Source organism: Trachinotus anak, unplaced genomic scaffold, assembly GCF_046630095.1.
Source record: "Trachinotus anak isolate AG129_WGS33_773 ecotype Australia unplaced genomic scaffold, CSIRO_AGI_Tana_v1 ptg000005l, whole genome shotgun sequence".
Lineage (NCBI taxonomy): Eukaryota > Metazoa > Chordata > Actinopteri > Carangiformes > Carangidae > Trachinotus > Trachinotus anak.
In genome coordinates, this window is record NW_027273856.1 from 7,056,504 (window position 1) to 7,084,054 (window position 27,551).

Genomic DNA, 27,551 nt, shown 5'->3' on the forward strand with positions numbered 1-27,551 from the left:
ACACCGCGTCACTGCTGACGCTGCGTCAGTCCGCCTGTCAATCCAATGCTCCATTTCACCCTCACATTCAGAACGCAGACACTCAAGTGAAATGGTGTGGATGGGAAATACAGTGCACTATTTAGCACATAGGGAATTCTTTTTGGATACAGCGTCTTGGTTTCTGTGTGTAGCAGTCCTGTTTTACCCGCTTCCTCCACTGATTATTCCAACTTTCCACACTGGAAAGATAAGATGCATCACTTCTTGTGCATCACAGGCAGCTTCTCCAAGAAAGACCCATATGAGCATGTAGAGGAGTTAACTGAAGTCACTATTGTTTTATAGCAGTTAAATTAGAGCCACTGATAATGCTGTTTTATTACTCGAACTCCACCTGGGAAGTTGCATTGGTGAAGTATGCAGATATGGATCCATTATGTGAGTTGAGACAGTCAAATTGCCTGTGTCTTCCACACAGCATTCACTGACACTCCCTGTTATAGTCTGTTCTTTCAAAGACCTTTTGTCAGTCTGTCTGGGTCTTGTCTACTAATCAGCTATGGATGACAAAAACCTTGCATCACACACACACACACACACACACACATGCTCCAATCTACTTTTCATTTCCTGTCTCTGTCTTTCTTTCAGCGTACATCTGACAAGGCGGAGCTAATTGATAGGCATGCCATTTCTCTTGGCTCCTTCCCAGCTCCCTGGCTCCACCTGTTCACATGTCACAGTTGCTGCCTCAGTTGGGGGGGGGGGGGGAAGGGAAGAGACAAATTACTCCTTCATTTTGCAGCTAGCAGAGCCGACAGGTTGGCACCTCCTCGTTTGTTTCATGAGGTGAGGCATGAATCTCTGTTTCTGCTTTGATGAGGCCTCACAGAGACGGACTTTGATATCTGTCATTACTGAACTCCTTTTGATTTGTGCTTATTGGGAAAGTGACTTAGGCAGCGTGGTTACGGAAGCTTAGCTGCTTTACACTGGCACCATTTGAGAGAAGCTTTAACTTTTCTCTCAAATTTTATTATAGGAAATGTAGGATCCAGTGATTTTGGAGCCTGATCAATCCTAGAGACTAAAACTAAAACTAAAACTTGGCCTCTGCTGTTCCAATTTCACCTATTCCCTGTTTAAAGGTCCCATATATTACACTTTTCCAGGGTTTTATTTAAAGTGTTGATCTCCATAAGAAGATATATATGTGGTTTTAAGAACCAAAAACCACCTTAATGTAGTTTTACATCTCCTCTCTCAGGCTTCTTGCCAGAAGGCTGCAGCTGCATCAGAGTCAAGGACGCTGTGTAACAGGAAATGCTAAATGAAATGTGAACACGGTGAAAGTAACTCCAGAGTAAAAAAACACAGGATGTCTACATTTTCACACAAGGATGGGGCCGGTGGTGGGTTGTGTCAGATATGCAGATGCCCCCACAGACATGCTGCATTGTCTGAATGTACTGGCAACACACTCTACACACACTCGACAGTACAGTGATACTTGCACATGTTCATAGTGGAGGTCTTTGACTCCGACACTGCTCCTCTCCACTGGAACCTGTACAACTGCTCAATCCTCAGCTGGAGTTGACACAAGGTGTGGCAGAGAGCCGATACACTGAAAGCTGCAGTCTAGCAGGAAGTTGAAAACCTGTTCTCCAGTCCTGATGTCTGGCTGTCGTGTTGTGACTGAGGCTGGGCCGAACGCTCTGCCCAGCCTCAGGCACTGTCAGGCCATGATCTGTGACACGGTCCACCAAACTGGTGCTACTGTCATCTGGAACATGTGTCCGTCTATCGCCAGGTCTTCTTTGTTCTCTCCCTCATCCTCCAGCTCCTCTCTGTCTTCCTCTTCCTCTTCCTCTTCCTCTCGCTCTCGCTCTCACTGCTTCTATATTTTCAAAGTTCTCACAGAAACTTACTCAATGTGTAGCACTAAGACTGAGACTGATTGGTGTTCAATTTCTGCATTTCTGTATTTTCAGGCGTGTGTGTATGTGGAGTCTTATGTAAGAAAAAGTGTGTAGTGTTTTTGCAAGTGTGTGTTGTAGAATTGAGAACAAAGTGAAAAACAGAAAATGCTTTTGTACTTTTGGTTCCTTTGCTTAAGACATCATTTCAAAAGTGAAGGTTTTGATCCTTTTGCCTGAACATTCACTTTTAGTGTGTAAGCTGTCGCAAAAAAGCTTTAATCATACTTGGCAAGCATTTCTATAAGCTAGAGAAGGTACATATAGTTTGCCATACTTATATACCGTACTATATGTATGTGTTTGTCCCTTTTCCTGTTTCCTGCCAAAGCACAAAGCCAGGTCATGAAGTAATGGTTTTCCCAGTTTGGCGTGAAGGAACTTGGCGGGCACAGAGCTTGACCTTAACACTGTCCAACACCTTTGAGATGCCTCTCAAGCCAGTTGAATTTAGCCTGAGCAGGTAGAATGCAGATATAAGGCTGGATCGAAGATTTGGGATGTTTTAAAGGTCAGAGAATGGTGGAGCATAAAAGTTGAGCTTGTAAGTTCATTCTTGACCTTGTAAGTCTTTACTTCTTGCTGAAGTTACAATGTTGTGTTAAGATAACTTTATGTCGTATACTTGGTGCAGCTGCTGTACAGTATAAATGTACAACTAGGATTGTTTGCAATGATATTTGTTATTCATATAGGCTGCAATGGTTCAGTAGAATTGAAATATAAAATCTCAAAAAATAAAAAAAAGATTTAAAAAAATCTCCATTTTCATCTGTATTGTCTTACTTTTAAAGAGGAATGTTTGAAAACGCTGCTGTGACAGGTCTAATCCCCATTTCATTCACTGAGCCTGTCCCTTTTTCTCAGCCTCACTTGAAGAAGAGATGCTTTATAAAGCCTGGAACACGCAAGGGTTAAACTGGGCCATAGCTGAGCTCTGCCTCCTCAAACTGCGCCCTGCTGGAGCTGAGCTCTGTCTCTGTCAATATCATACCATCATGTCACACTTGTATTCATGAAATCTCCCAGTAAACCTAATAGCATATGGATCCTGATGAGACTAGACTGCAAAGAAAGATATTTGGGGTGAATTCTACAACAACTTCACAACTTTTATAGATTACTAGTACTAGTAGCAAGCATTTTCAGTATATTTACAAGCCTTGGTAAACTTGACATGTTCTCGCCCCTCCCTTATGGTATCTGGCCATTTCAATTTGAAATACAAAAACACCTCAAAAATACCCCCTGCGACCCCACCAACATATTGCTCAATCTCTTGGACAAAGGACCCCCCCCCTCCTCACAACACCCAGTTTAACCCCCGGGAACACATGACGTTTGTTGGGTGGTTATTGGGTTAAGGTTACACTCCTTATGGGTGGCCATGGTGAGCGCTCAGCCTTAGGGACGGAGCAGCAGACAGAGCTGTGTGTTTGTTTACCAAAGACGCTGCAATAACTCGCATCTAAACCCGATGTCATATATAAAAGCAGGAAGGAGGAGGAGGCTGAAGGACGGCAGACACAAATGAGTGAGGGCCGCAGACACCGACAGTGAGAGAAAACACGAGGGCACGAAGCAAAATAAACTTCACATCAAAGTAATGGAGGAACGGTCGAGAGCGGGTGGGTGGATACAGATTGTTTGAAAGTTATTTTTTTTTCCTGCACAAACTAGAAGACAGCATATTCAAGGTCGTTCAATTATTCATGTTCAGGGAATCCCCTCTGAGCCTTTTCACTTCTCATCCAACAAGACTAACAAGACCTTCACTGTATTACCAAGAGGACGCTTGTTTACATGGATCAGATTCAGAGCAGGAGAAAAAGCTCACTTGGGTCAGATGATTGCCACAGTTTCAGACGGGCAGAGTGTGCAGACCACCAGCAGGGGGCATTCAAACACATTAAGCTCCACCACCAGTGTCTACATCCTTCGAGGGGGGGGGGGGTCTATACTACACACAGCCTCACCCTCTTGAAATATGATGACATCATGATGGCCAAACGCGCTCACATCTCTCACTTGTCTCCTTTTGTTCGTGCATATGGCGATAAAAAAAAAAAAAAGATGTATTTGTTCCCTCAGAATGAAGTCTCCCCTGACTGCAGTGTCCTAATGAATGGCCTCGGAGTGGTTCAGCCCATATGAGACGTGGCAGGAGGAACACGGGCAATACACAGTGGTGGCCTGGAGGGAGGCTGTCTAATGTTAGTGGCATCCACGGGACAGCGCACAACAAAAAGGACTTTCATTCATCATTTTCTTCTTTCCCTGAAAGGCGTGCAGCATCACAGACAGTTCTACCATGTACACACACACACACACACACACACAGGTGCTACACAAACAGGGAGCAAGCATAGCAGAAAGAGACCATGTCACCGCCGCTCTCTTTACAGCCCATCACCCTGTGTAATGGAGAGAGAAGAAATGCAGTGAAATGAAAAGGATTTGTTCTCAGCACGTCCTTTATGAAATATAATTTTTGTTCTTCTTCTCTAGGCTCAGTAATGCACCTGGGATTTAAAGGTTGCTAGAAAATATATTACATTAGAATTAATCTCAACTTTATCTTGAACTCCAATAAACAAGAGCCACAATAGCAAAATATCAACCTGCAGGTTGGAATTATTATGAAATACACCTGGTGTGCAATCCAAAAAGTCTTGGGCACATAACATTACTATTTTCTATTTTTATGTGTATTTTTCTATATAGTAGTTTCTCTGTTTTTTATTTCTAAGTATTTTCTTTTTATGATCAGTCTGTTTTGGATGAATTATGTGACTCATGATTTATATCTGGCTTGACTTTGGATGTGTTGTATTTCATACTGAACTTGGTCTACAGTATGTTTCAAGTTGTTTTTTGTCCTTTCTCGGCACGATCAGTCATTGTTGTCTGCTCTGATTGGTTCAGCCTGCGGGAAGTATTGACTGTCTTTGAATGTCTTTGTGTCCATATAATGCCTGTTCTGCTTTGTGATGGTGATTTGACAGTGCCTGATGAAGATCCTCAAAGACTGAAACATTGCTTTTCAAAATTGCTGGGAGCTGTACACAGTGTGTGGAACCTTTCTGACTCTACATTTATTCACAGAAAACATTAAGAATTAAAATGGAAAATTACATTATATTTGCTTGAGAGTATGTAGAGGAGAGCCCCCATTTACTATTCCTGACACCCTATCTCCATCCTTAACTTCATCTTGACCTTAATGCTGTCTTCATGTTATTTTAAACATTTTCTTAGGTTACTTGACAGGAATTCTAAATTAGGCGCACTTTTTTTCTCCAGTTCCTCGTGAGATGTCATTAACGGAGAGATGACTGGTGACAGGAACACACAACAACATGACACAACAACATAGATACCCAATATTCATATATACCAGAGATGTTCTTAAATAAAGTGACACGTCTCCAAATGTCCCACCTCTTCGCCCATTTTTGGATTAGCCAGGAGTTAGGGGTGGAGTCAGGCACTGCCAAAGTGGCAGTGGCGGAGCAGCTCACTCTGAGCTTCAAAACCTCTCCTTAGAAACCTAAAGGTGATGTCAGGGAGGCTATATCCATCTTTCTTTACAGTCTGTGGTCTCTTATGGTTGGAATGAGTGTTTTATCATCTCTAATGATATAGCTCCTTAATTTTAATCTGCCAAAAACAAAAAAATTGAAAATGTACTCAGTAGAGCACAGAGCTCCACCAAGGCCAATGTCAATGCCAATGTCAATTAACATACACAAGGGAAGGAATATGAATAAAAATTGGATCCCTGCAGTTGTGTCAGTCTGGTATTAAATTTGATGAATGTATATAATACTTTGTTTAGGACTCAAAACACAAAGTTTACTTTACAGACTAGAGTTTGGGTCTTAAAATGTCTTGATTTTGAAATGTCTGTGTCTCGACTTGGAGCAAAGTCTGAAAACATTGACTTTGTCCAACCTCTCTTGTGTTATAATGAAATGTATCATTAAATTATCCTATGCCTATATTACCAACTGAGAACAACAGGCTGTGTGAGGACATTAAAATATAGACGTACAAACACAAACAGAGATGGCGCCTCCCCTGTGACTCGACCCTCCTCTGACTCCAGCTGAAGACTCTGGCTAACCTGAAGCATGGAACAACTTGTGGGAGTTCTAATCCGCCGCTACATTTCTTGATGTGACAGTGCATCATTTCCTCTCATCCCCCCTAGACAAGCATGCTAGCCCTTGTACTCTATTTACCACCAACACACACACTCTCCCTCCACCCCCTCTCCCACCTCCACCCATCCTCTTTTCCTTCCCACCCTCCCTTGACAACAATTAAGACATTTGCTTTGCATTGTAAACAAATCTGTCATAATTTGCGTGGTTACAGCACGGTGCATACCGATGGCCTAGCTCGGGTCCACGGCAGTGGCGGTGGTGGTGGTGGTGGTGGTGGTGGTGGGGGGGGGGGGCACTGGGAGGCTCAGATGTTTAGGTCTGTTGAAAACAAAACCCCAGAGGGATTGCTTGTTTGATTGAGTGGGAGTTGTGGGCGGGAAGGCTGGTGGAAAGTGGACTGGCTCTCTGGGGAAATCTGACAAATGGATATGTATTGTGAGAATTCCCAAAGCATAAATTTCCATCAAGTGCTGGCAGAACAAAACTGCTCCGATGTGTTTATTGCTGCAGTGAACAGAGTTTAAGGATGTTGAAAGTTAATGGAGCTGAAGCCGTCCAAAGTGTGGTAGAATGCTTTTATCATCGTGTGACAACAGAACTTCTTCTTGTGCTGAGTTTTACTGGAGAGGTAAATTGTGCTGTCATGGTCAAAATGCTGTGTCAGCATTTTTTCACTCTTTCATTCTTTCACTAGTTCGGCATCAGATATCAAATTTGTTTTTTTCATCCATTCCAACCATTAAAGATACTAAAGGGTTTTTAAATGGTTGGAATTGCACATAATTGTGTATAATTGTGGAGTTACAGTATATTTTCACATAACAGTCTAATTGCTGTTTTTTTTTTTCCTGTAAAAAAACGTCTGTGCAGCACGTTATTATGACCCATAGTTGCATTCTGTTGCTAGGCGACATCTAGCGGTCGTAGTAATTATGACGGGAGCAAAGGGAAAAGTGCTGCAACGTAGTTTATAGAGCGACAAAGTCCACGTCAGGAGGAGGTTGGGGTGGATGGATGAATATGACACAGGAGAGCGGTGTTTGATTCCCATGTGACAGTAGCAGTTTATATTGTTTCCATTATCCATAAATGTTTGTTGTTATTATTGTAACCATGACAACAAAGATCGACTTATGTTCAGGAAGTACTTCTATTAATGCAAGTAGTTTCTGTGCCTAAACCTAACCAACTCATGACTGTCGGTAGTAACCATAGTGAAGAAGGTAGGTACACTGCTGTTGGTACAATTTGCGTGTTTATTTTTGTGACCATGACAACCAAGGTCCAGTATGCCTGCCACTAACCATAGTGACCACAATGATGTGAGGGCGCCGTGGCTCAGGAGGTGGAGCAGGTTGTCCACTAGTCAAAAGGTCGATGGTTCATCCCCTGCATGTCAAAGTGTCCCTGGGTAGGATACTGACTGCTGAGTCAATATCTTACTGACTCCCAAACTGCCCCTGATGATGTGAATTACTTTCATTACTTTCATACCTCCTTAGAAATAATGATGTGACGTGAAGGTGCTTGTTGAATTCTTTGTTTCAGAAACTTATAGAAAGTGTTGTATGCACCACCTCATTTCTGATATTGGAAAAGTAAAGAGGTCTTCTGACAAGCACGTCATTTATAGCATGCTTTACACTTTCTAACCCGCTTTCTATAAAAGACCCAGCACAAGTCAACCAGAATCCATTTATTAACAACTTATGACCTTGTTTTTGCAAGTCTTCTCACATGTATCCCTCCTCATGTGGGATGACCAGGCTTGTTGACTTTTGTTGGACTTAAGTTTGACTTAAGTGTGTTTCTGTTTATCCGTTGTGCATGCGTTCTGTTTTTTTGACTGGTGGTAACAGTAGCTGTCTGGCTGGTACAGTAGGCATCAGTTGGCCAGCCTTCTTATAATATAGGTAAGTTATTCATTGGTAAACAACAAGACATTGACTAATATTTCCATTCAATCATCCAAAAGCCAGATCACTGAATGCTTGAGCAATTAATGAGGTGTTGCAACCCCATCAAACTGAGCATCAAAGCGAAAGCTGATCTTATTGGAAATACAGGTCAATTTTAATATTTGTTTGGCTCAATCTGGGGATAAAACTGAGCTTAATTCATATAGTGTCTACCCAACTAACATAGTGTCGGCCCAATTTAAGGAGTCAGATTCCCCATGTATGATGTGAGTTCTGACCTTCCAGCGTCTTCACACACGTGCACCAACAAATTAAATTATAAACTCATCAAAAAGGGTGCTGTGTTAGAAAATGATACAAAATATCCAAATATATCAATGTCAGTATTGGTCTTCACAAATCCATGTCAGTCAAACCCCACAAGTCATCCATCCATCACCTATACCGCTTATCTGTACAGGGTCATGGGGGGAGGCTGGAGCCAATCCCAGCTGACATTGGGTGAGGGTGGGGTACATCCTGGACAGGTCACCTGTCTATCACAGGGCATTAACCCAACATGCATGTCTTTGGACTGTGGGAGGAAGCTGGAGTATGGAGAACATGCAAATTCCACGCAGAAAGAGGCGACCATGCTAGCCACTGCACTATTGTGTAACCCCGGTCATACAAAAAGAGAAACATATACTGTACATCTCCTTCTGTCCTCAGAAGTGGGTTAGTGCATCCAAAGTTAGTACCCATAGATCTGATTAGCCCGTCATCCTTGAAGGTGTATTGTAGGTCAGTGTGAGCGCTCTGATAATTAAACCTGCCTGTGACGGAGCTCTGCACATCACTCACCAGAGCTCAGTCTCGTAACACAACAGTGAACTCCTCAAATTGTCAGCGTGGTTGAAAAAACAAAGGAAAAGGTTTGATAATTAATGTGGTTTGTTCTGCAAGAAAACTTTCTGTCATGGAAACACCGTTCATACGCATATCTGTGTGTGAGCGTTCTTCACAAATAATGACAAATATAAATCACAAAAATCTTTTGAGAAATGTTCTGTGTAACTTCTGACCCATGTAATCATTCAAGTCTCCACTTAAGTTGTAATTAAATTCTATTCCCATACACAAATGTAATATCTGTACATGTGTGGACCCCACTGTATATGGTTTCAACATATAATACCATATAAAAATTCATTATGTAGATATTTTAATGTACAGTATAATGCATTCATCTGCTTCAATGCAAAAGGCCTGCTGTATTCAATAGGAACAGTGCAGAACGTACACGTCGCTGCACATAGAGGCATGAACATGAAAACAGTTATTTGTCCAGTAGCCTACCGGTGTGCCTGTAGCACTGTTTGTTCATGCACTCGTGGTGCCAAGGGATGGAGGCATTCAGAGATCATTGTTTCTTCCTGTTGGAATGTCTATCTAGCAGCCAAGGTGAGTTATCAACCTTGCCGTTTTTAATCCGGGATGACAGAGCGTGACTGTGGGGGCGCAGGGACCTGACTGATGGGAGAGAGAGAGAGAGAGAGAGAGGAGGGAACAGCCCCTGTGTGGTCCTTAATAGACGGTCACACCTTTTAGACCATGCAAGAACAGGTACTTAGGGGGCAAGCGTTAGTGTCTGTGTGTGCAGTTAAGGGTGTGTGTTGGTGTCTGTAAGTGCTTTAAGGTTCCTGAACCGAGGTAATTACTCCCGTTCAGTGAGGTCAGTCATTGGCTGCCTCGTTATTGGTGTGGAACATCCTTTTAAATTGTGTTGGTAGTGTGCCTTACATGAGGTTAAAGTGTGTGTGTTTGTGCTTCACTGTAGGGCCTGGAAATTGTGAAGGCATTAAAAATGTTATATTTTTATTTAGCACCTACTTTTATTTCTTGTGTCTTCTACTTTACTTAAAGGTGAACTATTCGATATTTATTTATTAACAATAGATTAAATGACTAATATGAAAAAGGTCTATTTTAGTCACAAAGCCAGAGTCACTTAATTCTCTTTTAGGGCCCACGACTTTACTGTTTCAGTTCTCTCTTCTTCTGCTCTCCTTGCTCTCATTAGTCTTGTTTCCAGTTGCAGTCTGCTGGATGACCATAAAAACTTTACAAAGTTTAAATAGTATAGTAAGTCCTATATTGTATAAAGTCAGATGTACATGTTTTTTGATTATAAAGCAGGTCTAGGTTCTATATAAATACTGTGAAAGTATCAAAGCCTCAGTCCACAGAGAAATGCACACAGCCTGTATTCAGAAACCGAGCCTTAAAACCAGCCGTCAGGACTTCTGGAACTTTGTGATGTCACAACTATAAAGCCACTGCCCTCAGATAGATAGATAGATACTTTTTTAATCCCTTGGGGAAATTCAACTATGCCCCCAGCACGGCCCCCTGGACCCACAATCAAACCTTGCAGGATATTTCTATTTGATCACTCGGGCTCACAGCCTCTCTTCCAACCTGTTGTTGCTAGAGCTTTAATGTTGTGCTTACAGATTGTTGTGGTAAGTCCCCCACTTTATTTGGGGGCAAAAATCACTGACATATTACTTTATAAAATTCATATAGCTAAAGGGTTAGTATAAAAATGCCTACACATCAGATTTGAAGCATCAGTCAAATTCATTTGGAGTGTGTTTTCTCACCTGATGAAGGTCTTCAGCTTTGGTCTCCACTAATTAATGACAAAATGGTGCTGCTGATGATGTTTAATTGAATAGCTACTTGTCACCATTGAATTCCAGTCATTTGGTGCTGGGGAAGTGGTGTAAAGTAGGTTTATCAAAGCTGTTTTGCTGAACACAAGCAGGTCAGAAAACCAAAGCAATGAGCCAAAACAGGCTAAAAAAAACTCCACAGAGCTGAGTTGGTAATGATTGTCTGTAGGTGCATGCCACCCCTTTTACATCATACATAATCATTTTAATCATTTACATAAAAATAATGATTAGTTGAGCTCTAATGACGCAGAAACATCTTCCATCCCCAGAAAAGGACTGGAGCCTTGTAACTTTCCCACACATGGTGGTCATATGTGTGCACGGGGTCAAAACTGTTTCATCATCTGCAGAAAAGAAAACCACCGCATTTTTGCATGTGTAAACTTCTGAAGGGAAAGCTGCAGAATCAGAGATGAATATCAGAGTGCACCTCCACAGCATGATCTCTTAGCAAACTAAATGCACTAAATATTTCATGGCCCTCATTGACGGATGCCTTTGGCATAGTCCTGTTTGTGTGTGTGTGTGTGAGTGTGTGTGTGTGTGAGTGATCGCAGATGAGAAGTATGGATGAATAAAACAGGTCTTACATCATCTGAGTGCAGAGACAGCTCAGGGGGAGGCAAACCTTGGACTGCGGGAGTCCAGCTTGTTAGCATGCTGCTTAGGAGCTGCTGAACGTAGCTTTGTTCGTCATGAAATTTAATTGGATGTTATAAAGATTAATGTGCATTAGTTTTACAGAGCCGTAGGAGAGCTGCAAAAGACCCTGACTCGCAGCAGATTTCAGGGGCTGTCTGTGGCCTCTTTAGTGGAAGCTTGTGATAGTGTTGGCTTAATGTTGATTGAGCACCTGATTGTTCAGCTGACTGGCTGTTTTTCTTCACTCCGTCATTCACATCTTTCCCATCTGCTACATGCTACTGGTCTGATCAGCAGCTTAACTTCATTCTAATTTGATACAAATTATTCCCATTAGAAAATGCATAGGAGTCACTTTAACTGTGTGTTTCACTGTCATTACAATTATTTCTCAGTGTAAATTGTAGACTGTAACATATTCAGTTCCTTGGAGTAAAATCATATCCACTGCACACAACTTGTGCCTATGTACTGTACCTGCGTCCCCTTTTTTATTCAGTACTTACTCTGTGAATGTTTGTGAGATAGGGAGCTCCATGCTGGACATGAGGAAATAAAAGTAAACCATATGGATGTAATCAGGGACGGAGGCGGACTGGCCCGTCTGGAGGCATGCCATCACATGCAGGCAACCAGTCCTCCAACCTGAACAGTTCTGATATTACCCATAGCAGTGTCTCCTGAAATAGTGCCCTTATGGCGACATCCATACCGGACCTCGGTTGCCGTGGTTACAATAATAAACAATACGCTTTACAAGAATCATGTAGTGATCAGAGCATAAATGAATTCTGATGATTTGTAGAGCGATACATTCTTCTTTTTTCCCACTTCAGCTTGTCTTACACAGCCTGAGGGATTCTGCTCTCTCTTACTGAGCAGCTGTGAGCTCAGCTTTTCATGTGATTCTGTGATTTCATATGTTTCATTGGAATCAACCCAATCAGCAGGCAAAGCTGGTCAGCCAATCAAGTGGGAGGGTGCATGAGAAGATCTCCTCCCTCCGGTTAATGGATATGAACGGCATTGGGTCATATCATCAAATGCAAAAGATGAGGACATTTTTCTTTTCTTTTTCTTTTGAATTGAATTTGTTACTTATCGTTTATTTACACCTTTTGCCTCTCTGGATTCTTGGATTGAAAAGTGTAATTTAATGGTCACGTGTGTGCGGGCTAATTTGCTATAAATCACACACATGGTCTACCTAAAGGCTCTGATTTTAGAAGTTGTTCAGAAAAAGGAAAGTCACTTAAGGTTCTGAAAGCTTTTTAAAACTGTATTGAGTGATTTGTTTTGCTGCAGCTCTGACTCTTGCTTTATTTGACAGGCGAGGACAATCTAATGCAGCGTTGATGAAATTTCGGATTCAGGTCTGGTCTCATTCAAAACACTATGCAGAATTTGCAAAGCCGACAATGAAGGTAAACAAAGGTTAAGTGTAAAGACATTCTGCAACAATGTACAGACGGATGACAGATTACGGGGGAAATGAATGGAGAAACATAACAAATGCAGCTTCTTTCTCACAGGTGCACTGGCACAATTAAGCAATTAACATCCCATCATGCTCTGTGACATGTACTGTATGTAGGCCTGAATATTATGATACTTGTTTGGAAACCTGCTGTCTCTGATTTGTTGTTAAGGAACTTATTATGATGTAATGATAAAGTAATGAAGGACCACTCAGTAACAACTGACTGAGGTCTGGTGTATCTTCTTTGACATTGGTCTTCTTCTCTGAGTGCCCTTGTAGTTTTTATAGCAAAGGGTTTTTTGTTTGTTTTGTTTCTCTTGCGGAGGTTAGGGCTGAGGATTTGTTTACTTCAAAAAAAAAAAAAAAAAAAAAAAAAAATCTCTCACAAAAATAAAAATCTTTTGTTTTCCTCAAAGTAGTTCTGTGTCCTTTCAAAAACAAAGGTTTCACATTCTCTTTCTCATATGGTTTGGATTCTCTTGTGAAGTCTTTGTTTCTCAAACATTATTTTAATTCTTTTGCAGAAGTGTTATTCTGGTGAACAGTTTGCTTTACACTCTCATGCACAAGTTTTATTTTAAAAAACATACTTACGTTCTTTCACATACATTTTCTGTCCTTTGCAAAAGTTCTGTGGTCTGTCAAAAGGTTGGTTCTCACAAAGGTTTTACATTCTCTTGAAAAAATATTGTTTCTTTTGCATATTTTGTTTCCTCTAGCAAAGTTTTTTGTTCCTCAAAAACATTTTTTTTTGCAAATATGTTGCCACAAAGATTTTTGTTTCTGTTTTCTCAAAAAGGTTTTTCTCTTGTATTTGTATGTTCTCTTGTAAAAGTTTTTTTTACATTTTGTTGCAAAGGTTTTATGTTCTTTAACTATCTTTTATTTTTCTTTCAAAGGCTTTACTATTGCTTGTGAAAGTCTTTGTCATAAAACTTCTTGCTTGTGTCTGCAGCAAAAACAACATGAGAAAAGTAATACAAGCCATAAAAATCAGCTGTGCATACGGAACATCAAATAACTTTTGCTACAGACACACTGAAGTGTTAAGATTGTAAAAATGGTCTTTTTTCCCCTCCTGTCACATCATCAGTATTTTCCTCTGTTTCCCTTCTCCATAGAAAGTTCCTCATTTAGTGGTTGAGAATGTAGACAGCAGAGTAATGTGCTGCTATTAGCCAACAACATCTTTCTGATTTGAAGATGAGAAAGGCTGTAAGCTGCAAACTTTCTCTTGGCATGTTGAAACAACTCAGTTATTTTCCCAGTCAGTCTGAATTCTCTGTATGAGCATGCACATTTTCCATCATCTTCCCACCCTCACCTGTGCAGGAAAGCTCAGTTCTAGACAGAACATAGACCTTTTATACAGACCATTCACATTCACTTTTACACAGTGCATTCTAAATTTGAAGTCCTGTCAAATTAACTACATAACAAGTGTGTGTTTTGGTCTGAGAGTTTTGTAGGCGTCCAATACAGTATTCATTTTGATGCATATTATTAAATGTCCCATATTTTACACTTTGCCTGTATTTTATTTGAAGTTTCCAAAACTACTGTATCTTCACATGGATATATGAAGATATAGTTGTGCTTTTGAGTACCAAAAATCATCTCAATGTAGTTTTACATCTCCTCTCTCAGGCTTCTCTCTGGAGCTCTAGTAATGACAGGTTGGTGAGGCTTAGAGCCTCTCTTCTGATTGGCTGACTGTTTTCTGAGTGAACAAATTAAAATACAGCAGATTTCACTCAGATTACACTCCGAGAAACCAAATCCTGCAAGGTTGGATGGTGGGTCTGGGGAGGTCCTGGGTTTGGGGCGTGGCTAAGAGCAGTGACTGCTTTGTTGTGACATCACAAAGTTCCAGAAGTCCTGACGGCTGGTTTTAAGGCTCAGTTTCTGAATACAGACTGTGTGCATTTCTCTGTGGACTGAGGCTTTGACATGCTTTATAATTAAAAAGGACATGGAAATCTCACTTTATACAATATACAGAGACCTTTAATATTGACTGAATTACTAAACATATTTCAGGCTCATGCATTGTTTACAGTGTTAACGCTTTGAATTATTTTGTTAAAATGACCAAATAAATAAGAAAAAAAAAACAAAAAAACAAAAAACAAACAAACAAACAAACAAACAGCATTTTTGTTTTTAAACTAAAAGTGAGGTTGGGGATTTTCAAGTTGTATGAAGGGAAATGAAAACTAAGAGTCTGGAAGGACTAACACAACATCTGAATGATTTTGTGGTAACTTTGTGAAAACCTGTCCTCCTCTTCCCTCTTCCTCTCCACATTTCTGTAACACTGCTGCACCTTCTGCCCTCACAGATATCAAATATTCAAACTGACTCTGCTCCTGTTCTGCCTCTCTGGACACCTGAGTGCGCTGATCTGAAACCAGTTGAGTAAACAACACCACTCAGTCCATTTATTCCCAACCAGCAGCAACAACAGAAGGACTCCGGCGATGAATAATTCACTCAGATCACCTTTTCAACACTGATACTGCTCATAGGTCACTAAGACCAGGAGTCTGTCTTTAAGGAGAGGTTCTGCTAAAATAATCATGTGTGAATGTTCTTGTGTTTCAAATCCATTAGCCAGGCGACCACTCTTTGCATTCTTCATTTGGGATGGAAATAAAGGAATATGGTTCTGGGTTTGAATCTGGGACTGGGGGCCTTTCTGTGTGGAGTTTGCATGTTCTCCCTGTGCCTGCCTGGGTTCCCCCTGGGTACTCCGGCTTCACCCCACAGTCCAAAGTCATGCCTGTTAGGTTAACTGGAGATTCTCAATTGCCTGTAGGTGTATCTGGGATTGGCTCCAGCCGTCGTAACTTCTGAATTTGCCACACAGCAAACTTTTGGGGCCCTTGAGGGTTTGAGACCCTGGAGTAGCTGCTCACGCTGGTAAAAATCATTTCATGTAAAAACACTGAATCTACAGTTGTACATCTTACATGATGATTCTTCAACAAAGCTGTGTTTAAGAGCAGAAAAAACTGAAACATTTTGTTGAGTCCGCATCATAGCTGTAAGTGCAAACCCTGGCGAAGCAGGTTGATGTCTGTCAGTTATACACTGCACTTTCTTTTTGCACTTTGCTTTCAGAAAAATAATAGGGTTCATAATAGAACAGCAAGATCATTGTTAAGATTTTGTGGCTGCAGCTTAATGTGAACATAAAGAGAAGGTTAAATCCCTGTTTGACCTGAAGAGACACTCGGGCCCTTACCAATCCTGACCCGAGTAGTCATGGGTTAATCCAGCCTCTGCCTATAATTGGATAGGGGGCCAGACACAGAGGAGAGCTATTACTTAGTGGGATCAAATGTGAACTATGACCTCTCAGCCAGCTGGCTACCAACGCACAGGAAGATGAGGAGGCTGACATTATGCAAATGTGGCTTGGTAGTCATCTGATTTCATCTGAAGTTTTTAGTGATGAAAATGGACAGCAAAGCTCAAATGAAAGAATCCAGGGATTTATTTGAAAGTTGAAAAACAAACAACAACAAAAAAAACAAACCCGGAGAGAATTCAGGAGCCACTGCTTCTAAGCCGACTGACTGGGGACCCATAGGATTTAGAACTGATCCTCGGGATGTGATGTCTTAGTGTCGGGCCACACAAATGTACTGGACTGGAAGCTTGACAGGCGCTTCTGGGCTGGAGTGTTGTTTCTTTGTGTTGTTGGTCTCAAGCTGTCAACCCAACAGTCATAAACTAAAAACAATGACTCACTGCCAGTGTTATTTTTACTGTTGGGATATTTAGCCAAAACTAAAATGCAGTTATTTTGGCCCAGTATCAGGCACAACAAGAAGTTTTCAACACTATCATTATCACAAAATGTGAAATGAAGTGTATACAGTAAAAATCTCTGGGTCCATAGAGCACCAACAATATGGTTAACAATACAGGTTTAACTTTACACAGTAAGAATGGGTTGTTTGACTGTATTCATATGTTACTATTGGGTCACTGGACTGAAACAACAACAAGTGATTTTTCTTCCCATTGGTAAATTTAATCCATTAATGAGTCCTGATATTTTGACTGAACTGGGTGTTTTAATCCTGTGATCTTGGTGTGGCTGATTTTAATTCCTTATGGTCATTTCTGTACAATCTTATTATGGCTTTATTTTATTTTATTGTTCTCATTTTTTATTAAAAATACTAAAATGCACTGTCAAAATGGACCAGTTATGGGTCTGTAGGGCACCAACCTACGCTTGGGTTATCCAGCACCCATGGGGACAAAACTACCCACAACGATGGGCTGTTCTGACCCACTATGTTTTCATATCAGGAATCAAATGAAGTTAAATCAGAATTTTATGAGAAAGCTACAAGATGTTATGCTCATCTTTTTTTTTGATGCTAAAGGGAAAAAGTGATTTGAGAATTTCACACAGTTTATGGGAATCATGTTCCTGACTGTGCCAAAGCAACACGGTAAGGCCCCTGCTGACTCCATGCTTCTGTGTCCCATCCACATGGACTGCTAATCCACTTCAGGCACTTTAAATTAAAGTGTGCTCGAAGTGACCGATCCCGATGTGAAATACGTCATTTTAAGGCCGAGCTCCTCTCCTGCCGGCGCTGTGTGAAGCTGGACTGAGTAATCGCGGCTCAGTCTCGGGACGCTGCAGCTGCTGGACGGCAGATGGCACCGCTGCGCCGCCCTGTGGATCCCGCTTGGCACGGAGACTCGTCCACGTTGTTCCTACTGTCTGCCTTCGCTCCACTTCCCCTCCCTCGCTCCCTCCTTCCCTCCCTCCCTCTCTCTCTCTCTCCCTCTCTCTCTCTCTCTTACAGTATACACCTATCTATCTTCCACAAGCATCAACAGTCTCTCCATCAGTCTCCGCGATACGAGCGCTACTACGGCGCAAAGCATGGCACCTCTGCGCCTGAAAGAAGCTGCCTCCGCCGCTGGGCACCTCTGCGTTTTCCTCTTGACCGCCTCGGCCTGGATGGCACTGCCGGGAGCCGTGCGCTGTGACAGCGGGGCTTTAAACCGACGCGGCGGGCTGGACCGTGCGTTTGACATGGGCGGCGGAGACACAGGCTCCCCGCCGGGCTTACACAGGGGCGGGGACGAGGAAGCCGTCGCCGCTGAGAGCTCACCCCGCTTCAGGAGAGCGTTGTCCAGGGAAAAACAAATGTCCTTGCTCAGCAGCTCCTTCGTCCTCAAAGGGGATGCGACCCACAACCAGGCGATGGTCCACTGGACGGGAGAGAACAGCAGCGTAAGTAGCCTACCCCCTCCTCCCCACCACCCCCGTCCCGTCACGATCTGCTGGTCCACGCAGCATCCCTACCATCCCCTCCTTTGTCACCTTCCACCATCCATCGCTCCAGCCACGGCGCACATCGCCAGGAACAAGTTATTGTTCTCGCAGGAGGCTGCCGCTGCACACGCACACTGCGCGGCTCCCGGAGAGCAGGAGGCATAGTGGGCTTTTTTTTTTACGTGTCCAGGTGGTGACCTGGACGCACCGTGGATGTTTATCAGGCTTTGTTGCGACGTCAGGACTTTGAAACGTCTTCATGTTAAGAAAAAAAACCCCCAGAAAAAGACATGTACACAGGGTAGCCTCAGACTTCCATTACATCACATGGTGCCCAGGGTCACAGGCAGGAAACATCCTATTATAATTATAATTCTATTCTATTCTATTCTATTCTGTTAGCCTATATATTTTGAGTGGTGGGACTCCTTTAGTGTTAATAACTGACCCGGAGAGGATGACCTGCGCCTGGGAGCGCACGGAGCCCGTGTGGAGACAAGGAGCGCGCACAGAACACACAGCTCGTTGCTCCATTTAGCAACATGAAGCCATTACTGAAATGTTAATGGAACTTTTTTTTTTTTATCCATGAATTTTGCAGTAGCCTGTGTGTTTGTGGTTTGAAACTGGTTTTGGACGGAATGGAAACAGATGTGGTAGCCTGCTATTCTTAGCGTCAGTGTGTAGATTTCAGACAAATGTGAAGATATCACAGATTGAACACAGAACAAAAAGTCATCACTCATATTCCAGAGACACTAAATTCATGTTTTGGAGAGAGTATGATAAGGTCAGTGTACGAATATTATAGAATAATGTAATTTCCCTCCAGTGCAGCCACACATGTAAACAAGAGCAGTCTTTGTGATGGATATTGACAGACGCCTGGGGGGTTTGAGTGGTGGTGTCTGGTGGGGACATCACTTGCAATCAGAGCCTTTTGTGTTAGTCTAACACGTTGCTGTTTTACTGGATGTGGGTGCAGGCAGCTCTGCGAAAAACAGAGAAAGCAAAAGAGGAAACTAGAATGGCACTCAGTAGAGCACATACAGAGCCAAGCAGTCCCACACTTTCCTCCGCCAAATCCAGATACCTGTCTGGATCTGCACCAAACTGCACAAACTCATTCAGCTCAACACCATAAATAAGTACGATTTTTTTTTTTTTTTAAATATCAGGATCCAAATGTTATTTCCAAAGAAACTGATGAAAATGTGGAAACACCCTGTCTGTCAGGAGGAAAGTGATTAGAAATTCCTGGATCTGACCCTTCCTGGATCTGGGTTTAATGGGGTTCTTCTACATCACTGCATCCAAGCTGGGTTGCAAATAGATTTGGTACTTTTTGCGTAATCCCGGCTGACACACAAACAAACAGACGCAGGTGAAAACATGACCTCCTTGACTGAGGTAATAACATGAAAGAGAAGGCAGTCTGGCCATGAAACCGCCAGCAGACCTGTTCCGCTCTGATTGGCTGGAGTTTCACGGTAAACTGGCTGCTAAATAGGAAGATAGAGACCACAGGAAACCTTAACCTAATGTTCTGTTAACTTATTATCATAACATCATTATAGCCTACACTGGGTTTCTGCTGTGACTTTATAGTACACATATAGCCTCCCCTTCTACCTTTGATAACATGCAATTGATAAAATTGTAAAAAGTAAAAAAATATATACTTGAACATATTTGGTCAGTCCCAAATTTTTGTATTTTGCAATCTGGATAACTTTCCCTCCATATGAATGTAGTGGCCAAATTCACAACTAGTCTGGTGCCAGTTACATCAGCAAATAGTGTTAGCCTACAGAATTAGTGGTCTGGCGGTTTGCTGGACTCAGATTCTGAATCACTACAGAGACATGTAAGTACATTAAAAGTAGAACATTAAGATGACATTAAAATAGCATTTCTAGCAATAAAAACAAATTTGAATAAATGAAAACATTTAGATTTGTCATATGAAGATTACATAAAGTCAGGTAAGAAACCTAGGTCAAAAAAACGGTTTAAAAAGATGTTGCGTATGCAATTCATTGGTAAACTGCAGCAAATAGTGATGTTTTAAGCCCTGATTTAGTTTCAGCAGATCTCAGGTCAGCAGGTTCCACAGGTGAGGAGCAGAGAAACAGCTGAAAAAGCTGCTTGGTTCTGATTCTGAGTAAACCTGTCCCAGACGACGCTTCATATTGTACAAGGAAGTTAGTGCTGTGATTGAAGGACATGATGTGATTACAGACAGATTCACACCAACTGGAGTGCAGTAATATAGTAATAGAAATAAATTAGGGCAGTCAAGCAATGAAAATTGCAATTAAATTGCATGACTTTGCGTCGTCAATCGTGATTGATCACAAATTTATTTAATCTTTGAATCTGTTGAAATTTTACAGTGATTAAATTTTTAATAGCAGTGAAGTTATATGAAGAAGAAGTGAAATGTACTGACAAAAGCTCAGGTAACTGGAACATTTTGAATAATACATAATTTTACATTATTTTTGTTTTGTCCGGTTACATTTCCAGACGCAACCTCCCCTTGGGAGCAAGGCAGGCTTAGCTTGTTGTGTGTCCCAGCATGTTTGGACCACAGCTCTGGGGGAACAGTCCTCCATGGTGATGACAAGCCTCTGCTTTGTAGCGCTCCATTTCTCCATACAGGCCTCCTCAGACTTTGAAGCAACTAAGAGAGCTGCTTTCTTCTGTGGAGGCTCAGATGTTGCTGTTTGCACTGGTTGCTGTGCAAGCGACTTTTCCTTCAGGGTGCCAGTGATCAATGCCCACACCTCAGCTCTCTCAGCTCCATGCAGGCCCTTCAGGCCCTCAAACCAAGGGTCAAGAGCTGTGAAAAATCTCCCACCATGTACTGCTTGTTTTGTTCTTGTCAGAACTCCAGATTGCGACTGCGTACTAGGGTATGAAAATTAAGATGGCTATTTATCAGCATGCCAGGTCGTTGCTGTGCCTTAAAGGTCCCAGATTGTAGAAACTTTTTTGATATTTCTTTAACGATTCCCATGTCTTTTTTTGATTATAGACCAGGTCTAGGTTCTATATTAGGACCATGAAAGAATCAAAGCCCACAGAGAACCACCTACCACATTGTTATTCTATTACTCAAAGAACAGTCATCTGGCTCGCGGACCCATTGTTGCAAGGGCTCCAGAGGTGCGACCAAATCATGCGTCGGTTTTGGACGCAGCGGTGGAAAAATTGTTCTGCTTACATTTCTCCATGTCTGTGGTGAAGGTCTGTTTGAACTTGAGTATGCAGGCTGGGTGATCCTCTGAACTCACCTGAGGCAGATGGCAGCACAACTGAGACATGAAACAAAGCTCTCTCCTCAAGTTTTCAGTAAAGTATCTGCAAAAGCCAGTTCAAATTCAATTACATTGTGAGGGACTTGTTCACATTTATATTCACTCATACACAACTAGTGATACCCAACACCAGCGAGATGGATCAGATGATGAAACAGAGGCAGTCATACTCGACTATAACTGGCCTTTATCTCAGCTGAAGGCATTGGCACACGTTAATCTACATTAGCATACATTAGCACTGTGCAGCCCATCGGCCTTGACAGCGCCTCTGAAAGTAATGAACTTCTTCCTCTCGCTCTGTCTGTGTTAGCAGCCGGAGTGAGAGGGAGAGGGTGAGGGTGTCCTGGAGCTCTCCAGCAGCGTCTCCAGCCGGTGGCCCGGTGTTGTTGGTTTTCTGCAGGGTCAGCTTGTCTCTTAGTGGCTGCTGACTCCTCTGCACAAGCTTCAACATCTCCAGAGTGAGGTTCCATCCAGTCAGCACGTCTCGTACTGTACAAGTGACCAGGTCTTCAGCCCTTGTGCGATTTTGCTGTTTCTCTTTGATTTGCTGGACTGTGCTGGAGGCGCCCCGCCACCTCTCCGGATCTGGAAAGCGCACTGTCAGACGCACCACCCTGCAGAGACACTGTGACAGGACGTTGGCAGCTGTCCCACCGCTACAATTATATTTGCACTGTCTGTGCTGAGTGTGCTTAGTTTATCTTTAATGTTAGACTGATTGGCTACATCCAGAAGATGTTTGGTGCATGCAGCATCCCTCAGTATTATGTCTGTGGTCTGTTTTATGACAGTAAATGTGTATGAATGCAGCTCCCACTGTACATACATGGGGCTGTTGCAGCTTTGATTATTCCTCAGTAATGTCTGGATGTGTATTCACAGTGTTAAGCCAGACCGACTCGTGGAGTGCCATTTAATTTAATCACATTTTCACTTTCTGCTATTTGAGCATTTTCAAGTTACATCATACCTCAAGGTATAACGTTACTGTTAGTTGCAGCAGCTGAAGCACATATTTTTTTATGCTCTCTCATATGTTACGTTAATGTCATCATAACACCGACGGTGCTAAGAGTTAAAGTAGAAACCCAGAGGTCTCCAGCTGAGGGAGCACAGAGCAGGGGAACATGGTAACGGTTCATTTTTCTGAGTGTGTTAGATAAATGTCGAGGTCGACGTTTGAGTATGTTTGTGTTTTGTAATGAAGTAAAGTATCTAAGGACAGTTAAGATAGCTACCTCATCACATTGCTAACTGCATTATCGTCTGTGGAGCTGCGACACACTGTAGCTCCAAACACGTGGCCAGTGTTGGAGCGTGTGACCTGTTTGGAGTGGAATTGCTGTCACGTCTGTACCACAGTTGATTTCAAGACTCTAAGCATATCAGATATAAGCTGCTCCAGCATATTTTTCAAGCTGCTGTGCTCGTTTTTTGACACGGTCTAATTACTGATGTTTGTTGTGTGTCGGTGCTGTAAATGTTTGGCGAGGTAGCTGTGCATTGTGACACATGTATTGACATTTGTGATTGTTGTATTTCTTAGGTTGTTGTGGACTGGAGCGTGACTGAAATATCCTTCTTTTCAGCGCTGTAGATTTACCTGTAAGTGCGACTGTTGCTGTGAGCTCTGTTCATTTGCTGGAGGCTGACAAATCTATTGCTTCCTGCCAAACGCTGTTGACATCGGTCTGTCAGATGTTACCATGGCTAATGCTGTTGGTGTTAGCTGTGTGATATCTCTTCTCCATCACCAATTCAGAGTATAGAAAAGCTTTTAATACAATCTGATTAACTTGGAGCTTGACTGCAGGTCAAATAATACCTGCAATAACAATACTAATTTTTTTTCTTACTGCTTTAAAATGAGATTGCATAGATTTTCTGTGAAGAATTATTTATTCGTTTTTAGAGTTTAACATTACACAGCTCAATGCAAATGTGAGATTGTGTTAATGTGTTATCACCATGTTAACTTTTACAGCCATAAGTACACAAGAAGCACCAAGGATAAATTCCTTTGCTTAATAAAAATACATTTTGATTTCAGTTCAAGTTCAAGTTCCAAAACTTAATCTGCTGAAAGTCACTTCTGAGGACAAGCCACCACAATTCAATAAAGTCTTGAGGAATTTTAGTACTTTGGCATTTAAGACTGGACATTTAAGTAATTAAAAAAACTGACATTCTCTCAATGCTCTCTGGACTTTCTTGTGATGAACTTCCCCATCTCCATCTGAGTTTAAAAAAAAAATTAAAAAAAAGATTTATAAAAAGTCTGGAGAGATCCTCGATGCTCAGGCTCTGCCAAGCCATAGCATCTCCAAGTCTGACTTATTCCCAGTTAATTTGGGGTGTGTATGTACTCTGAAAGGTCGCAGAGACCGAGTTCATCCCAGCCTAATAAACACAGACAAATGGTGCCATTCAATTTCCCTAAGGCTGACATTTATGAGAGGAGCGCAGATTGATGGGTGGGAAAAATGAGTCGCTGCCACCTCTCTTGTTTCATCATTTTGTTTTTGAGTCTTTGAGGTTCCAGATGTAAGTCACTGACGAAAGGGTCAACAGTTTAGAGGACTTCAGCTGTCATATCAGTCTCAATGATCAGTTGTCAGAGATGTAAGAGGAGCCACCTGAATATGGCAGTGTTTCTTATGAAGATTCAGACTAATCAGCACATCATTGCATAAATATGTGTATATTTGTGGTCTGGCTGGGCTCCACCTCTTGGAATGCTGTAAAATGTTTTGACAAGAGGGTGAATTGTTAATTCATAGTAAAAGCGCTGTTATTGAAAACAGCTCTTGTGTACCCTCCTCTGTCTCTGTAGCAGTCCATAAGAGGGGTCTGTATTTTCAAAAATATGCAAGGGAAAGTTGCCAAAGGTCCTTCCTTTCCTGTGTGTCTTCACTCATTGACGATTCTAAGATGCAGAGACATTTTCAAAGTGCTGTCAGCCACCATCAGCCTGAAAAAAGACAGCTGTCCAGCTTTTGGTCCAGCAGGTAAATTGCCACTTGTCTGGGTCAAGCATGCAACTTGATAGCACTGTAAAATAGTAGCAGTCTCCAAACTCAGACTAACTCTGATGACATCATCAGGGGGGATATGTCAGATTTGACAATGACGGACAATTGACGGAAATGTTTGTAAGTAAGTGCTCCCTTTGACCCTTCTAAATCAGCTGTATGTAGGATTTGAAAATGGCTGATCTTTGTAATGCATAGTGGTGATATTAAAAATACACAGGGATGAATGGCCTGAAAGCAACACATACACTACAGCAAATTAAAAACAATAACATGACTAAAGTCATTTAAAAGATCACAAACATAGGGGCTTTAATTCTGAGAGACTTGAAGATGATATATTTAAGAGCGTAATGCAAAATTCATATTCACTGACAGACATCAACATGCATACATGCATGTAGAGTTTGAGAGTCCTGGGAAGGGATACGAGGCTGTATAACATGATACCAGCCCTCTGAATGAAGACAGCTTCCTCTATTGAAAGGACTCTCTTTGTGCCTCTCTCTCTCTGTGCTCTCTCTGAGTTGTTGACGAGCCCCAGGGATCTTCCCTCTATTTCTATCTCCTCTCTATGGTGATGAGGGTTGTCAGTGTGTGCTGTATCTGTATTGGCAAGAAAAACAGCCTTATATTTAATGGGGTTTTGCGTGTATTGATTGTTTCATGGAGGGACAGATTATACATTGGCATTTCACTCACACCTTTCTTAAATTTGCAAGTGTGTGAGTGTGCTTGTGTGTGTGTGTGTGTTGCTGATCCCTAGTGGCCTGTCCCACAGTAGCCTAAGTGATTAATGAGTGGCAAAAGGGGTGCTGACAGCCTAAACTCCCAACCCATCTTCCACCCCCCTAAGGGGAATTGTGGGTAATTCCTGCCACTACCTGGTTTAAGAGGTCTCTTGGGTGGGTATAAGTAAGACTAGAAGGACAAAGAATTTACTGACAGTACAAAAGTACATGATAATCACTTCATCCACTGTGTACAGAGGTCTGCACATGTGCGCAGTGACACTGGTCATGCATCAGGTATGGTTTCTACCGTCTTTGCCATCTTAGATTACAGTCAGCATGCTAACATTTGCTGATTAGGACCAAACAAAGCTGACATCAGTCGCGGCTGATGGAATGTGACCCTGTGCAGATGTTTGGTCATAAACCAAAGTATCTGACCTTAGATGGAAGAGTTAAAGTGATTCATGTTGTGGGGAACACGCATGTCTGCGCCAAATTTCAGGCCATCTAATAATTGTTGAAACACTTGTGGTGGTGGTGTTATGAAAAGCCAAGGGATGGCTAATGCCAACTTTGTGTCATTCCTGCAGCAGAAGAAAAGTCAGGAGATCACTGAAGTCATTAGCATTTATCCTCTGGGCACCATGAATGTACAAACCTTCGAGCCAATACTTGTCATAATATTTCAGTCTGGAGAAAAGTGTTGGACGGACAAACTGACACTGTCATCTCTAAAACCACGTTGCTTCCATGGTTAAAATTGAGCCTTGACACCATCTTGTTAACACCTAAGGAAAAGCAACTGTCCTGTTTCTCAGCACTGATGAGCATCAACCCCTCAGGAAACTGGAACATTTGCTCTCATTCTGGCTAATATATCTCGACTACATCTTAAACGTGTTTGCTCCCTCTATCTATCTGACAAGTTCGTATGATTAACAACACGTCAAATGACACAATGCTGCACAATGCGGCTGGTGTGTATTGCACTTAAAGCAGCAGCTCAGGCCAGTGACATAAATGGCTGACATCGTCACTGAATTCCTCCTTCTATGCCATCGGATTGAATGTTACTTACAGTTCATTTCACTGTCTTTACGTAGGGAATACTAAGCATTACCACTATTTACACTTATCTTCCCTCTCCTTCCCACCAACCCCTCTCGTTACCTTGCCAACACCAGCTTCAGACTGTAAGCATAATTTTAGCCAATCAGGTCGAAGGATTATCCGCCTGCAGTATACATCTAATCTAAACATGGCGTTGGTTGAATTTAAATTGAGTATTTAGAGGGAGTCGTGTTTTTTAATAAGGTGCTCGACTGTATTTGAATGGTGAATCACGGTTAATGCAGGTGTGTACACACATAGAAGTTGCAACAATACGCAGCCATACTCTCTCTCTGGTAACACACACACACACACACACACACACACTGTCCAGGTCTCCAGTGTCCTTGATACGAAAGGCGTTTGTTCACGCTTCACATACTGAACAGACAGTTCAGGCAGTAGAAAATTGTTTGCACATGTGCGAAGAGCCTTTCTCGTCGTTTATCTTGTCTGTCGTCGTTCATCCTGCTTGAAGAGACGCTCAAAAATCCAGACTGTAAATCATCAGATTTGTTTGCTTGGATCTTCACTGTCTCTTTTTTTTTCTTTTAAATGTGAATCATTCTCTGTAGCCAAATTACAAAGTACAGTACCGCTGCAGCAGGCTTGCCAACCAACATGGCCGTCGGAACACACTGTAGCACAGTAATGTCTTTCCTCAATGTCAGATGGCTCCCGGTTTCTTTTTTTATGGATGATTGATACTTGCCATCCATCATGTGACCGTACGGGTTTGACAGGGTTTGAAATATATTACTGTGAAGCTATATCGAGCCAATATTGGCTTTAAACAAATTCATATTTTTCACTTAAAGGAATACTACACCAAAAACCTGTGTTTGAATATCATAACATAAGATTGATGATACTTTTTTTTTCTTTATCAGAATATGACTATATAAAAGCATTTGTTTGTTACTTGTGTGGTTAGCTTCCTGTTATGGATTATGCCCAGAAATAGATTTGTACTATGCTCATCATTTGACTGGCTACGTTGTAGTCTACACTATCTGCACCCTAAAATGATTTTTGGTTAATATTATTTTAAATGTGTTGCATTAACCCATTTATTGTCAGGAGAAGGCACTGATGTTAGCTACTGTACCGTCGTAAGCCCTGTGTATGAGCCGGATATATGAGCCTG

The 27,551-nt window shown here is 42.0% G+C and overlaps 1 protein-coding gene across 7 annotated transcripts in view; it reads left to right on the forward strand.

The window, feature by feature from the left end:
- Window positions 1–17,707: 17,707 nt before the first annotated feature.
- The window catches only part of sorcs2 (sortilin-related VPS10 domain containing receptor 2), a 276,342-nt gene continuing 266,498 nt past the window's right edge, over window positions 17,708–27,551 (forward strand). For 4 of the 7 annotated variants that reach the window (XM_071478090.1, XM_071478091.1, XM_071478092.1 and 1 more), the window contains exon 1: window positions 17,711–18,160. In XM_071478090.1, the coding sequence (XP_071334191.1) occupies window positions 17,807–18,160 (354 nt within the window). In that variant the 5' untranslated portion in view covers window positions 17,711–17,806. Of the gene's footprint in view, window positions 18,161–27,551 lie in introns of all 7 variants that reach the window. The other 3 variants (XM_071478094.1, XM_071478098.1, XM_071478096.1) reach the window with 2 other exon arrangements.